This window comes from Eurosta solidaginis, chromosome 4, assembly GCF_040869045.1.
Source record: "Eurosta solidaginis isolate ZX-2024a chromosome 4, ASM4086904v1, whole genome shotgun sequence".
In the NCBI taxonomy this organism is placed as follows: domain Eukaryota; kingdom Metazoa; phylum Arthropoda; class Insecta; order Diptera; family Tephritidae; genus Eurosta; species Eurosta solidaginis.
In genome coordinates, this window is record NC_090322.1 from 23,984,098 (window position 1) to 24,000,058 (window position 15,961).

At 39.8% G+C, this 15,961-nt stretch overlaps 1 protein-coding gene across 4 annotated transcripts in view; it reads left to right on the forward strand.

The window, feature by feature from the left end:
- mbt (serine/threonine-protein kinase PAK mbt) overlaps nt 1-15,961 on the forward strand; it is a 39,593-nt gene continuing 23,632 nt past the window's right edge. For 2 of the 4 annotated variants that reach the window (XM_067780645.1, XM_067780642.1), the window contains exon 1: nt 1-1,665. In XM_067780645.1, the coding sequence (XP_067636746.1) occupies nt 472-1,665 (1,194 nt within the window). In that variant the 5' untranslated portion in view covers nt 1-471. The remainder of the gene's footprint in view (nt 1,666-15,961) is intronic. The other 2 variants (XM_067780643.1, XM_067780644.1) reach the window with 2 other exon arrangements.

Below are 15,961 nucleotides of genomic sequence, written 5' to 3' on the forward strand. Positions count from 1 at the left end.
TGCCATAGCAAAGGAAAAATGTGAAATGAATTAGTGCGCTCGCTCATACATTCCTTTTATTACAATTTTTCCATTAATTAAAATATTATTTATTTATTAATTATGTTTGTGTGTAAAATGTAATGGAGTTAGAATGTTTGTGAGATAAAGTGCAGTTTTAAAAATGATAAAAAGGTATAAAATCTTGTGAATGAAAACAAGCGTAAGAAATCTAAGTATAAAAAGCAATCGAAGGGTGGAAGCCAAGCACCTACAGCCAATAAAGACGGGTGTGGAGCTTACAAAGTTGTACAACAACAAAACGAATTGTTAGTGCGCTGATAATGTAGTTTAGGGAATGTGAGCAGAGCAGTGGTAAAAAAAAAAAAAAAAAAAAATTCACATCGTTTGACAGAGGAATTTCATGAGTTTTCAACTTTCATTGTAGCAAACGGCGCAAATTTACTTACTATCTTTTGGTGTAACACAAAAATGTTCTCAAAGAAGAAGAAGAAACCTTTAATTTCTATGCCCAGCAATTTTGAGCATCGTGTACATACGGGTTTCGATAAGCGCGAAGGGCGTTATGTCGGTTTACCGTTGCAATGGGCTTCCATCGTTGGCAATAATCAAATTTTGAAATCTACAAATAGGCCATTACCTTTGGTTGATCCCTCTGAAATAACACCAACTGAAATACTTGACTTAAAAACAATTGTACGGCCGCATCATAACAATAATAAAGCGGATACAACATCTTTAAATAGTAGTATTTTGCCAAACGCAAACGCTACGTTGGGGCATCATCAAGTAGCACAAGTGCATTATTTCAACGAACATAATATTTCGACTGCAACTGGGCCAGGTGTAGCAGCAACAGGTGACCTAAATACAGGTGGTATTGTGCTACCAAAAACTTCACACGTTGCGCGCTCTAATTCATTACGTAGCTCCAGTCCGCCGCGTGTTCGCCGAGATTTGCGTGGCAATGCTAATGTGCCACCAGCAGTCCCCGAAGAGAGTGCAAGCACGCCTGTGCCTGGACAAACACTACCCTATAGTGGAGGTTACAAGGTGCCGCAAACACATAGTGGCATAGGTGGCGCATCTCCTTACCAGCAAAACATGTATCCTACACAAAGTCATCAAAGCACGCAGAATGGTGGTGGTCATGGAGCACTTGCGGTACGTACCGATTTTACAACTCACCAACAACAATCAACTGCACAGATGCAGCAGCAGCAGCCTCCACTTGCTGGCGCCTTACATTACAGACCAGCACCGCCACCACATCATCTAATTGGCAGTAGTGGCCAGCAGCAACAGCAGGCGTCACCGGTAGGTTCAGTGGCAAGCGGAACACGTTCAACACATTCACATGCTTCTTCGGCGCATACACATCCGCATGCACACAGTAATTCAAGCAACAATAATGGTGGTACTGGTTTTACGCCATATCAATCCGGAGCAACACAACATGCCACAAAGCATATTGCTGGAACTCAAGGTGCAGATCAAAATCAAAATTCACACCATATGCATTCACATTTCCATGCAAAAGCAGCGTCACGTGCCTCCAGCTCAAGTGGTGGCGCAAGCGGTGTAGGTGGCGGGGGCGGTAGTGCGGCAGGAAGTATTAGTGCCGGCCCGCCACCTAAACAAGAACAGAGGCTTACACATGAACAAGTGAGTACGGTGTTATAACAGACGAAATTAAACAGTTAAATCCATGGTATAAGTAATATTTATACTATGGTTAAATCTGAATCTTTTGTTATCAAAAATACAAACAGATATACTAAGCAATTGAATGGTTATGTATGTCAAAAAAATCTTAAAATTTATATAGAGAAAAAATTGATGGTTTTGAGGAAAACACACACAGAGGCTGACAATTTGACCGTAGAAATAGAAAACATCCCGTTAAAAACGTTTAAAAAAATAAAATATTTAGGATTTAACAAAAAATGGACAAAGTTTGATGAGCATCTTAAATATGTAGAAGGGAAGTGCCAGGAAAGATAAGTTGTATTATCCAAACGCGTATTATTCATTATTTATTAGTATACAAATTTGGAAAATAATCAGACTATATATAATTTTTAATTTATTTATTATTACGGCTGTTTAGGCCTAAAACTTAAACTACTGAATACAATTCATTATTATAATCACTTATTTCTATTGAATATTCTGTTGGAATGCCATGTGATTCCGATCAGCATATTTACTAGCGTGATAAACGGCCGAGTCTGGGAGCCACTCCTTTAAGGGAGGTTAGAAAGGACGCGTTTCCAATCCTCTAGTACTCCCAGCTTAAGTTCACAAAATTTGGAACTTATATTTTTCAATTATATTTGTATTTTAAGCTGTCGGAATGTATTAGTCTCCTATCAACACTGTTGAACTGGTCTTTGGATGTTGGAAATTGGAAATAACCTGTATCCAATCACCCCTCAACTTTGTTTAGTAAAGACGCTGTCGGAATGCATGAAGATTCCGATCAGCAGATCTCAACATATAATGGGAGGTTGAAAACGACGTATTTCAAATCCCCGTTGCTCCAACTTTTGTTTGACCTTATTTTCGTTACACATCTCATTTTTGGAGGCCACCGTGGTGTGATGGTAGCGTGCTCCGCCTACCACACCGTATGCCCTGGGTTCACACCCCGGGCAAAGCAACATCAAAATTTTAGAAATAAGGTTTTTCAATTAGAAGAAAATGTTTCTAAGTGGGGTCGCCCCTCGGCAGTGTTTGGCAAGCGCTCCGGGTGTATTTCTGCCATGAAAAGCTCTCAGTGAAAACTCATCTGCCTTGCAGATGCCGTTCGGAGTCGGCATAAAACATGTAGGTCCCGTCCGGCCGATTTGTAGGGAAAATCAATAGGAGCACGACGCAAATTGGAAGAGAAGCTCGGCCTTAGATCTCATCGGAGGCTATCGCGCCTTACATTTATTATTATTTTTTTTATTTATCTCATAATTTTATTGTTATATTAATGCTGTCGAAAGGCGAGTGATTCCGATCAGCAACAGTAAATATCGGCTGAAAATACCTAATTCCAGCGAAATTAGTTGTTGGGACTGCTGTCTGGAGTTACAGGTGGCGACCGATTTTCTTTTCCTTAGGGTCGGATGCATTGTATTTTGCTGCTTCCGATATTACCATTCCCTTTTCGCTCTCCAATATCGGATATATCATGTAAAAAATAAATGGAGAAGAACTTTATCTTGAAGGGTTTTACAATGCTCCAATAAACTTTTAATAAAATTATTACTATGTACTTTTTATGTGATTAGGAAGTTCATTGAAATATTTCAGGCCCTTATAAAATATATTTTGCTTGTCCATTTCTGTTTTGAAAAGAGGTAATCTAAAATTATTGGTTTCTCTGATTAGGTATGAATGTGCATCATTTACATATATAAGCTTTTCGCTGAGGTATGTTGGTAATTTACCGTGCGTGATATTAAATAGAACATTTCATACTGTGGTAGAATATAAGCTGTTTTATACTCAACCAGTTTAGTGCTTCTATCATGTTATTAATGGGAGTATCATACCTCATGTTTAATATAAATCTCATAGCTTTATTTTGCATAGTTTCAAGGGCAATAAAGAATATTGTGGGACAATATGTGAAATGCGGCTCTATGATGGATTTATACACTTTCAGTTTGTATTTTACTGATAAATTTGCATGACCTCTTCCAAAAACCCATTTTCTTGCCTATTTTGGCAACTATATAATCAATATGTATTTTAATTTGTTATCAATCTGAACCCCTAAGTACTTCAAAGTTTTAACTTCGTTAATGTTTGAGTTCATTATTTTTAGCTCGAAATTACAAGATTCCTTGTTCATTGCTCTGGATATAACCATAAAATGGGTTTTATTAACATTAAGTTTAAGCTTATTGTTGCAAAGCCACCTGTATAGTAAGTTCCAGTCTCTGCATTTTGCTCCTAGCTAACATGATATCCATTTCACTAACTTCAGTGCGTCATCCGCAAACAGCCTTATTTTACTATGTTTTAACGCCGAAGATATATCATTTATGTATATGTTAAATAGGGCCGGTGCCAAAACCGTTCCTTGTGGCAATCCAATTTCTGTCAATACAACATCAGAGACAACCGACTTAATGGCTGTTTTTTGTCTTCGGTTACCTAAAAAGCTTTGAAACCACTGCCAGGAATAAAATGGTCGAACAGTATTCAAAATGTGGCTTGATCATTACATTAAATACCTTTACTGCGCTGTTGATAGTTATATTTTTGCGAATTCTTCGGAAGAATCCAATTTTTTCGAGATTTTACTGCAGATATAATCCATATGCTTATCGAAATTTAATTTTTTGTCGATGACAATGCCGAGATATTTAATTTCGTTAACTTTATTATTTCATCATTAACTATAATATTATCTTCCGATTCGCCTTTGATTACAATTGCTTTCGTTTTTTTAACGTTGAGTTTTATCTTGTTCATACTAATATAGTTGATAGATAAATTTTTAGTTATAGTTCAACCTAGCAATACACTCCTGACATGAATTTCCGGTTGTTGTCGTTGTTGTTGTTGTAGCGATAAGGTTGCTCCCCGAAGGCTTTGGGGAGTGTTATCGATGTGATGGTCCTTTGCCGGATACAAATCCGGTACGCTCCGGTACCATAGCACCATTAAGGTGCTAGCCCGGCCACATTAAACCTTCAGGCCATTCCCTCCCTCCCTTCCCCCAAGTTCCATGAGGAGCTTGGGGTCGCCAGAGCCTCGTCTGTTAGTGAAACAGGATTCGCCGCGGATAGGTGAGGTTGACAATTGGGTTTGGAGAAGCTATATATTGCGCTGGCAACCTAAAAGGTTGCGCTACACAGCCCTTTGAATCTGGTATTTTAGTCGCCTCTTACGACAGGCATACCTACCGCGGTATGAATTTCCGGTAGTATATAGTAGTGTATCATCTGCAAATTGACAGATTTCAACTCCTTGTAGTATATTTTCCATATCATTAATATATATTAGGAACAGAAGAGTACCAAGCACTGCACCTTGTGGTACGCCTAGTGTTATTTGTGCAGGCTCCGAGATGCCTTCTGCGACTTTCGTGCGTTGCCATCTGTTACTAAAGTAGCTTTCGGACCACTGATTTTCGACTCCATCAATTCCATACCTTCTCATTTTCTCTACCAAAATAGACCTGTCAATTATTTCGAATGCACGCTTGAAGTCCAGAAATTAATATAAACTTCTTAAAAATGTATAGAAGGCAATTTTCTAATACCCGCCAATCAGGTACATTACAAATAAAAATTGAAATGACGTCTCTTATTCTATCAATCCTCTCTGGTTACGCAATTTATACTAAAGAAGCGTTTCGATACTCCCAGATACTAAACAGCTTGAACTGGTTAAGTGTGAAACAACTTGTCTTTTGTTATGCATTCAAGTTTATACTCAATATGAAATTAGGAGACCTGCCGAATCACCTAAATGATCGTGTGAAATGCAATAATGACGTCCATGTTTATATAATAACATAAGAAGTAAAAAAATGTTTCATTTGATAAAAACCTTTTTGGCAATTCACAAAGAATCGTATTCATGTAAAGTTTTAAGATTTGACTTTTTTGTAGTTTTTCCTACAGGGTGGAGATTTGGTGTATATTGGAACGATTTTCGTGTTGTTGTTGTTGTTGTTGTAGCGATAAGGTTGCTCCCCGAAGGCTTTTTTTTAAGGTGCTAGCCCGACCTTCTCGGGAACGATTTATGTGGCCACATTACACCTTCAGGCCATCGACTCCCTCCCCACCCCCAAGTTCCATGAGGAGCTTGGGGTCGCCAGAGCCTCGTCTGTTAGTGCAACAGGATTCGCCGCGGATAGGTGAGGTTGACAATTGGGTTTGGAGAAGCTATATATTGCGCTGGCAACCTGAAGGGTTGCGCTACACACCCCTTGAATGTGGTATTTTAGTCGCCTCTTACGACAGGCATACCTACCGCGGGTATATTCTGACCCCCTTACCCGCTGGGGTCATCCCTTGTTGTGGGTTTAAAACCACTTAAAATAGATACACCAATTTGTGGGTTTTAATCCATTTAAAATAAATACACCACTATTTATTTTGGTTGAAATTTTATTTTAAAATACTTTTATAGTACTACGCGCGAAATTATGCTTAAGAATTTTTATAGAATGCAAATTTTTGATTATAATAATTTCAAAATTGAAATATAAAAAAATTAACAAGAACAATTCATTCAATTTCTTCAAAGTAGATTCATATAACGTTGAATATAAATATAACTAATATTAACATCATAAATTAAAATAACATAACCCTACATTACTCCCCCTTCCACGTTTCCCAAGGCAGACGGTTCTATGTACCGGAGCAACTTGGCATTTTTCCCAACCAAGGACTGCCATTTCAGTGTAACCCCATTTAATTTGTTGCGTCCCTCCCATAAATTGTCATCCTCCCAGCAGCTCCTTGCAGCGGGACTGCTCCATATTCTCTTGCTCCGGGAAGGTGTCGAACCCAATCCGGGTCCGTCTCCTGACCCCGGTCCTGAGAAATGGTTTTGCTGCATCTGCCGGAAAAGAATCTTTTTAGGACGGTCATACTCTGTTCTGTGTGTCTCGTGTAAGGGATGGTTGCATCGGACAGGTTGTTCTGGGCTTGATCCCAAAACCCGACGTCCACGTCACTTTTATAAATCTTTTGTGGCTCCTTGCTGTTCACGCCCAAGGGCGTCCCGTAGTCTAAGCCTTGAGCGGTGCCACTTTCCTAGATGTTCTGGTCTCCGCGACGGCAACCCCCCGACGGGTTTCATTGCGCCATGTTGCCAGGTCGCTAACCCAATTACACCGTGTACCCCAATGCTTACCCAAGGACGTCCAGTCCCAGGGCCACAACAGCAGTTGAGTCCTAGCCTTTCACAACCCAGGCGTAGTCACCCATCTCTTACTCCTAGGGTGACGACGTCTCCCCCGTTGCACTTCAGAATTCTGCAGTTAAACTGTAATGGATTAACTGGGAAGATCACGGAGATAGTCGATTTCATGAAGCGGCACAACATCCGCATCGCCGCGATTCAAGAGACTAAACTCACAGCAAGATCTGCTCTGCAGACCTGTTCTGGGTATAATGTCCACAGAAAAGATCGTGAGAGCGGAAATGGAGGCGGCCTCGCGTTTATCTCACACCACTCAGTGCAATATCATTTATTTGATCCCGACATCGGCCGCAGGGACAGTGTCTTAGAACGTCAAGGCTTATCTGTCCGGTCAGGCGATGCAAACATCTACATCCCTCCTGCCACCTGTTGCCCCAGTGGATACCGCCCTTACATCAGCGCCTTACTCACTGGCAATAATCGCATTATTTTAGGCGACTTCAATGCCCATCACGATCTATGGCATTCAAACTTGCGGTCAGACAGTAGGGGTGGGATGTTGGCGGATCAAATAGAAGAAACGACGTGCTGCACAATAAACGGAGACGCCCCCACACGTATGGTAGGAAGCTGTCACATTTCGCCGGATATATCTACCGTGAGCGCAGGACTCGTAAACTGCGTCAACTGGCAGCCGATGGTAACATTGGCATCCGACCACCTGCCTATACTTATTTCGCTCGAGCGTACCGCCGACTTCATCGTCACAGAAATCGCATTTTCATTAACTTTAAAAAGGGAAAGTGGGACGAATACAAATCCTTTACAGAAAACCGCTTTGCTTCCCTCCCTATCCCGACTGATGTTCGCCAAGGGGAACGTGCTTTCCGAAAGGTCATTGAATCCGCCTCGGCTCGCTTCATTCCCGCCGGTAGAATTCCCGAAATTCGGCCTCACTTTGCGGCGGAGGCCGCAAATTTAGCGAGAGAACGTGACCTTATAAGACACCTCGTTCCCGGCGACCCCCAAATAAGGGATATAAACCAACGCATCAGATTGCTTGTGGATGAACACAAGCGGGCGAAGTGGGAGGAGTACCTAAGCGGTTGTAACCTCTCTGCCGGTGTAGGTAAACTTTGGTCCATCGTAAAGTCCCTATTGAATCCGTCTAAGCACAATGACAAAATTTCCATCGCCTTTGGCGATAAAGTGCTGTCGGATGCGAAAAAATGCGCGAGCGCTTTCTGCCGACAATATATAATGCATACTACGATCGACAAAGATAGACGGAAGGCCAACAGACGCGCTCATAAGCATAAATTCAACACTTTTCCGATTACCATCACCGCCAAAGAGGTTGAGGATGCCATCGGTCATGCTAAACCATCCAAAGCAGTGGGCCCAGACGGCATAGCCTTGCCGATGCTTAAAAGCCTAGGGAAAGAGGGTTTCAAATATTTAGCGCATGTCTTCAACTTGTCTCTTTCCACCTTTGTCATTCCCGAAAAATGGAAAATGGCCAAGGTGGTCCCCCTACTAAAGCCTGGGAAACCAGCTAACATGGGAGAGTCATATCGCCCGATATCTCTCCTATCGCCAGTAGCCAAGACGCTTGAAGCCATTTTGCTCCCCTACTTCAAAGCAAATTTGGAGCTAGCCTGTCATCAGCATGGCTTTAAAAAACTCCATAGCACCACCACCGCGCTAAATGCCATTAGAACCCAGATAAGTTGTGGTTTAAATCAGAAGCCCCACCATAGAACAGTACTCGTAGAGCTAGACCTATCAAAAGCTTTTGATACGGTCAACCATGGCACGTTACTGCAAGACTTGGAAGGGTCTACCCTTCCCTCATGTCTTAAAGGTGGACCGCAAATTATCTGGGTGGTCGGCAGGCATCGGTGCAATTCAGAAACGAAACATCAAAGCCAAGAACAATTAAACAAGGGGTGCCACAGGGTGGTGTCGTATCCCCACTTTTGTTTAATTTTTACATATCAAAACTACCTTCGCCACCGGAAGGAGTTACTATCGTTTCTAACGCCGATGACTGCACAATAATGGCCACAGGCCCGGGTCCACAGATCGATTAGCTTTGCAACAGAATAAACGGCTACCTCCCTGATCTCTCCAGCCTCGCGAAACCTGGCATTATCACCGACTAAATCATCCGCGACCTTATTTACAACTTGGACGTCCCAAATGTCGACCATTTTGAATATCCACGTCGATGGCACTACGCTACCGACTGTCCTACACCCCAAAATCTTGGGTATGACGTTTGATCAGGATCTACATTTTGGTGAGCATGCAGCCGTAATAAAATCCTCAAATCTCTTGCTGGCAGTAATTGGGGAAAAGATAAAGAAACGCTCATTACTAATTACAAAGCAATTGGCCAGCCGATTGCATGCTACGCGTCCCCTATATGGTCGCCAAGCCTTAAAACTACTCACTGGAAGAAACTACAGGCCTGCCCAAAATACTGCTCTCAGAATCGCAACGGGCTGTCTTCTTATGTCCCCAGAGCACCATCTACATAATGAGGCGCGAATACTCCCCATCAGGGAGAGAAATGAGATGCTAACCAAACAGTTCCTGTTGAATACCCAGAAACCTGGGCATCCCAACAGGTACCTGATTGATGAGCCAACACCGCCTAGGGGCTTAAGGAGTCATCTCCGTAAGCATTATGAGGAAATACGGCACCTGAGAACTCAGCCGTATGAAGCCAAAAAACACAAGCAGGTCATCGGTGAACTCCACAAACAGGCGTCGAACCTTTATGCCGGGAATTGCCCGGTGGATCCAGTACTCAAAGAACAGTACCCAAAACTTGCGGAAGGGGAACGCACACTCCCCAGGGAAACACGAGTCGCTCTAGCTCAACTTTGATCTGGATACTGTAACAGGTTAAACTCTTACCTATCCAAAATCAACCCCGACATACAAAATGTATGCCCCGCTTGCAATGTCTCCCCACATGACACCAACCATCTCTTTAATTGTAATGTGGAACCAACGCATCTAACACCCCTCTCATTATGGTCCACCCCTGTTGAAACAGCAAGTTTCCTTGGACTCCCGTTAGAGGATATTGATGACAATTTGTGATCGGCCGCACCTATTGGATGGGGCGAAGCACTGCTACAACAACAACAACTCCCCTTCCAGAGGTTTAATATTAAATTAGTTAAAAGTAACTTTCTTTTTAGTTTTTTGTATTAGGAAAAGTTGTTTCAATGAAAGCTGGTTTTAAACGATCAATAGGAATGGATTTAACTTCATTATTTATAATTATTTCAAAACTTGTAACATCTGTTATAAGGCCCTTCATAAGGATGTTGTAGAGAATGTGTATTTATAACACGAACAAAAACTAATCGGCAATCTTTTAAATTCTTTGGAACAAAAACTCCAGTAGAATTTTGATGATGTTGCAAATTCGATTGAACATTTTCAAAATGTTTGCGCAAACTATTTAAAACATCCGATGAGCTTATATTCTCTGAACTTGAAACAATAAGATCCCCAGGCAAACGTAAATTTTGACCATAAACCATTTCGGCTGGCGTAGCCGAAATATCTTCTTTGAAAGTTGATCGCAAACCAAGTATTATCGGTAACTCTTCGTAGCAATCTCTAGCACCATTTTAGAGGATTTTAACTGCCTATGAAATCGTTCTACCATCCCATTAGCTTGAGGATGGTAAGCAGACATCGTTATATGGTGACTTCCAAGTAACTTGATCAGTTCCGAAAACAAGTTCGATGTAAACTCAGTGGTTATTTCCAAAGGAACTCCAAAACGTGAAATATATTCATGAAGAAACTTCTTTGCAATAGTATTTGCAGAGATGTCTCTTAACGCGTATGCCTCCGGCCAACGCGTAAACCTACCAACAATAGTAAATATATATCGACGTCCTCTAGAGACAGGTAAAGGGCCTACAATGTCTAAATGAATATGTTCGAATGTTGCTTACTGGAAATTTGGTATGACGATAAACTTTTGCATTTTGACAATTTATACATTCTTTGAACCATAAAATTATTTCTTTGTTCATATTTGGCCAATAATATTTCTTAACAGTCATCTACGGGTAGCCTTTGTACCTGGATGTACAATGCCATGTAACGTATTAAATACTGTTTTTCGTAAATTGTTTGGAATAAATGGTCTTGGATTTTCACGCGAATCTTCGCACGAGATATTGAAATTTAAAAGTGAAACTTTAATTAATTCAAGATTATGGCAATTATTACTAGCAATTATTTCGGTCAATTCACTATCTTTTTATACTCAGTTGAGCAGAGCTCACAGAGTATATTAAGTTTGATTGGATAACGGTTGGTTGTACATATATAAATGAATAGGATAGATATAGACTTCCATATATCAAAATAATCAGGATCGAAAAAAAATTTGATTGAGCCATGTCCGTCCGTCCGTCCGTTAACACGATAACTTGAGTAAATTTTGAGGTATCTTGATGAAATTTGGTATGTAGGTTCCTGAGCACTCATCTCCGATCGCTATTTAAAATGAACGATATCGGACTATAACCACGCCCACTTTTTCGATATCGAAAATTTCGAAAAACCGAAAAAGTGCGATAATTCATTACAAAAGACAGCTAAAGCGACGAAGCTTGGTAGATGAGTTGAATTTATGACGCGGAATAGAAAATTAGTAAAATTTTGGACAATGGGCGTGGCACCGCCCACTTTTAAAGGAAGGTAATTTAAAACTTTTGCAAGCTGTAATTTGGCAGTCGTTGACGATATCATGATAAAATTTGGCAGGAACGTTACTCCTATTACTATATGTCCGCTTAATAAAAATTAGCAAAATCGGAGAAGGACCACGCCCACTTTAAAAAAAAAAATTTGTTTAAAGTAAAATTTTAACAAAAAATTTAATATCTTTACAGTATATAAGTAAATTATGTCAACATTCAACTCCAGCAATAATATGGTGCAACAAAATACAAAAATAAAAGAAAATTTCAAAATGGGCGTGGCTCCGCCCTTTTTCATTTAATTTGTCTAGGATACTTTTAACGCCATAAGTCGAACAAAAATTAACCAATCCTTTTGAAATTTGGTAGGGGCATAGATTTTATGACATTAACTGTTTTCTGTGAAAATGGGCGAAATTGGTTGATGCCACGCCCAGTTTTTATACACAGTCGTCCGTCTGTCCTTCCGCATGGCCGTTAACACGATAACTTGAGCAAAAATCGACATATCTTTAATGAACTTAGTTAACGTGCTTACTTGAACTCACTTTATCTTGGTATGAAAAATGAACGAAATCCGACTATGACCACGCCTACTTTTTCGATATCGAAAATTACGAAAAATGAAAAAATGCCATAATTTTATACCAAATACGAAAAAAGGGATGAAACATGGTAAGGTAATTGGATTGTTTTATTGACGCGAAATATAACTTTAGAAAAAACTTTATAAAATGGTTGTGACACCTACCATATTAAGTAGAAGAAAATGAAAAGTTCTGCAGGGCGAAATAAAAAACCCTTAAAATCTTGGCAGGTATTACATATATAAATAAATTAGCGGTATCCAACAGATGATGTTCTGGGTCACCCTGGGTCACATTTTGGTCGATATCTGGAAAACGCCTTCACACCACTCCCTTTTAAAACTCTCATTAATACCTTTAATTTGATACCCATATCGTACAAACTCATTCTAGAGTCACCCCTGGTCCACCTTTATGGCGATATCTCGAAAGTCCACCTACAGAACTAAGCCCCACTCCCTTTTAAAATGCTCATTAACCCCTTTCATTTGATACCCATATCGTGCAAACAAATTCTAGGGTCACGCCTGCTTCACCTTTATGGCGATATCTCGAAACGGCGTCCACCTATGGAACTAAGGATTACTCCCTTTTAAAAAACTCATTAACACCTTTCTTTTGATACCCATATTGTACAAACAAATTCTAGGGTCACCCCTGGTCCACCTTTATGGCGATATCTCGAAACGGCGTTCACCTATGGAACTAAGGATTACTCCCTTTTAAAATACTCATTAACACCTTACTTTTGATACCCTTATTGTACAAACAAATTCTAGGGTCACCCCTGGTCCACCTTTATGGCGATATCTCGAAAATGCGACCACCTATATAACAACCACCGCTCCCTTTTAAAACCCTCATTAATGCCTTTAATTTGATACCCATATCGTACAAACATATTCTAGAGTCACCCCTGGTCCACCTTTATGGCGATATTTCGAAACGGCGTCCACCTATAGAACTAAGGCCCACTCCCTTTTAAAATACGCATTAACAACTTTCGTTTGATGCCCATATTGTACAAACAAATTCTAGGGTCACCCCTGGTCCACCTTTATGGCGATATCTCGAAACGGCGTCCACCTATGGAACTAAGGATTACTCCCTTTTAAAATACTCATTAACACCTTTCTTTTGATACCCGTATTGTACAAACAAATTCTAGGGTCACCCCTGGTCCACCTTTATGGCGCTATCTCGAAACGGCGTCCACCTATGGAACTAAGGATTACTCCCTTTTAAAATACTCATTAGCACCTTTCATTTGATACCCATATCGTACAAACGCATTCTAGAGTCACCCCTGGTCCACCTTTATGGCGATATCTCGAAAAGGCGACCACCTATACAACAACCACCACTCCCTTTTAAAACCCTCATTAATACCTTTAATTTGATACCCATATCGTACAAATACATTCTAGAGTCACCCCTGGTCCACCTTTATGGCGATATTTCGAAACGGCATCCACCTATAGAACTAAGGCCAACTCCCTTTTAAAATACTCATTAACACCATTCGTTTGATGCCCATATTGTACAAACAAATTCTAGGGTCACCCCTGGTTCACCTTTGTGGCGATATCTTGAAACGGCGTCCACCTATGGAACTAGGGATTACTCCCTTTTAAAATACTCATTAACACCTTTCATTTGATACCCATATCGTACAAACGCATTCTAGAGTCAACCCTGATCCACCTTTATGGCTATATCCCTAAATGGCGTCCACCTATAGAACTATGGCCCACTCCCTCATAAAATACTCTTTAATGCCTTTCATTTGATACACATTCCAGGGTTTCCCTCGGTTCATTTTCCTACATGGTTATTTTCCCTTATGTTGTCACCATAGCTCTCACCTGAGTATGTAATGTTCGGTTACACCCGAACTTAACCTTCCTTACTTGTTGTTGTTCATTTTGCAATACTTTAAAGTTTAGGTCGAAATTCTTAATTGCTTCTATTTCAAAAGCTCGTGATAATGTATCAGCCACTATATTATCCTTTCCTTTAATGTACTGTATATCGTTTGTAAACTGCGCAATAAATTCGAGATGCCTCGTCCGTCTCGGACTACGCTCCGTTTTTGAACTTAACGCAAAAATTAAGGGTTTGTGATCGGTATAAACTGTAAACTTTCGTCCTTCTAAGAGGTAGCGAAAATGCTTAATATTTAAATATATGGCTAACAACTCACGGTCAAATGTACTATATTTTGTCTCTGATGGTGAAAGCTTTGTGGAAAACAAACCTATTGGCTCTGATTTGCCATTAAAATGTTGATTTAAGACACCACCAATCGCTGTATTTGATGCATCAACATTCAAAGAAAGCTTTACATCTTTATTAAAATGATTTAAGAATATCGTAGATGCAAATTTTTCTTTGATACATTCAAATGCTTTAGTTGATGTGTCGTCCCAAATTAATGTTTTGTCCCGTTTCTTATTTGTACTATGAATTAAATTAGTTTTATTGTATTTGTATATTCAGCAAGATTCGGAATATATCGATGATAATAGTATATCGTTCCAATAAACTTTTGAGCCAATTTCAAAGATTTCGGAAGCTCAAAACTACAAATTGCTTTTTCATCTGATGATCTAATACCAGAACCGGAAATGTTGTGCCCTAAAAAATCTATATTACTAACTCCAAAGATACATTTGCCAGGTTTAATGTTTAAACCGTATTACGATAAACGCTCGAAAAATGTTCGTTTTTCATCCCTACTTGCGATAAGCAAATCATCAACGTATGCAAATACAAAGTCTAGACCACTTACAACTTCGTTTATAAACATTTGAAAAGTTTGGAACGAATTTCTCAACCCAAAGGTATACGTAAGAACTCAAACATACCGAAAGGTGTTGTTATTGCCCTTTTATATATGTCTTCTTCGGTCATTGGTATCTGATGATACGCTTTTACTAAATCAATTTTGGAAAACACGTTCTTGTTGCGAAGTTTCATATTGAAATCATGGATATGAGGCAATGGATAACGATAGGGTACTGTTGCTACGTTCAGCCTACGAAAATCACCACAAGGGCGCCAATCATTAACGTCTTTCTTGGGTACTAGATGAAGAGGAGATGCTACGGATGAATTTGATGGCCTACAAATTCCAGATTTTAACAAAAAATCGAACTCGGTCTTTGCCACATTGAATTTTATAGGATCTAAGCGCCTGAGCTTAGAAAAAGGAAGGCTTCCTTCAATTACAAGTCTGTGTACCGTAGCATGCTTAACTGGCTTCATATAATCTGGTTCGGATATCAGAGATGGAAATTCTTTCAATAACTTTGTATATTGGTTATCAGCAGAAAAAATTTTGGGAAGAGGGATGTTGTATAACCGTGATATAGTATTTACAGAAAGACTAGTCAGCGGACCAACTAAACGTTTGTTTTTGATATCAACAAGTAACCCATATTTGCATAAAAAAATCCGCGCCTATGATTGGTTTAGGAATATCCGCAATTAAAAACTTAAATGGAAATTCGCGCCGTAAATTTAAATTTATATTTAAAAATTTTGTACCGTAAGTTGAAATTGTAGTACCGTTAGCCGCTGTTAAAATTATGTCAGATTTCTTACTACATGCAAATTTTGAAACAGGCATGACTGAAATTTCAAGCCCACTATCGATAAGCAAATTAAGTTTATTATCTTTGTCAAATATAAAGAAGCGATGAGTTGAAGCTTCTAAGTTTCCGTTGTTCGTCGCTGCAACAACGGAAG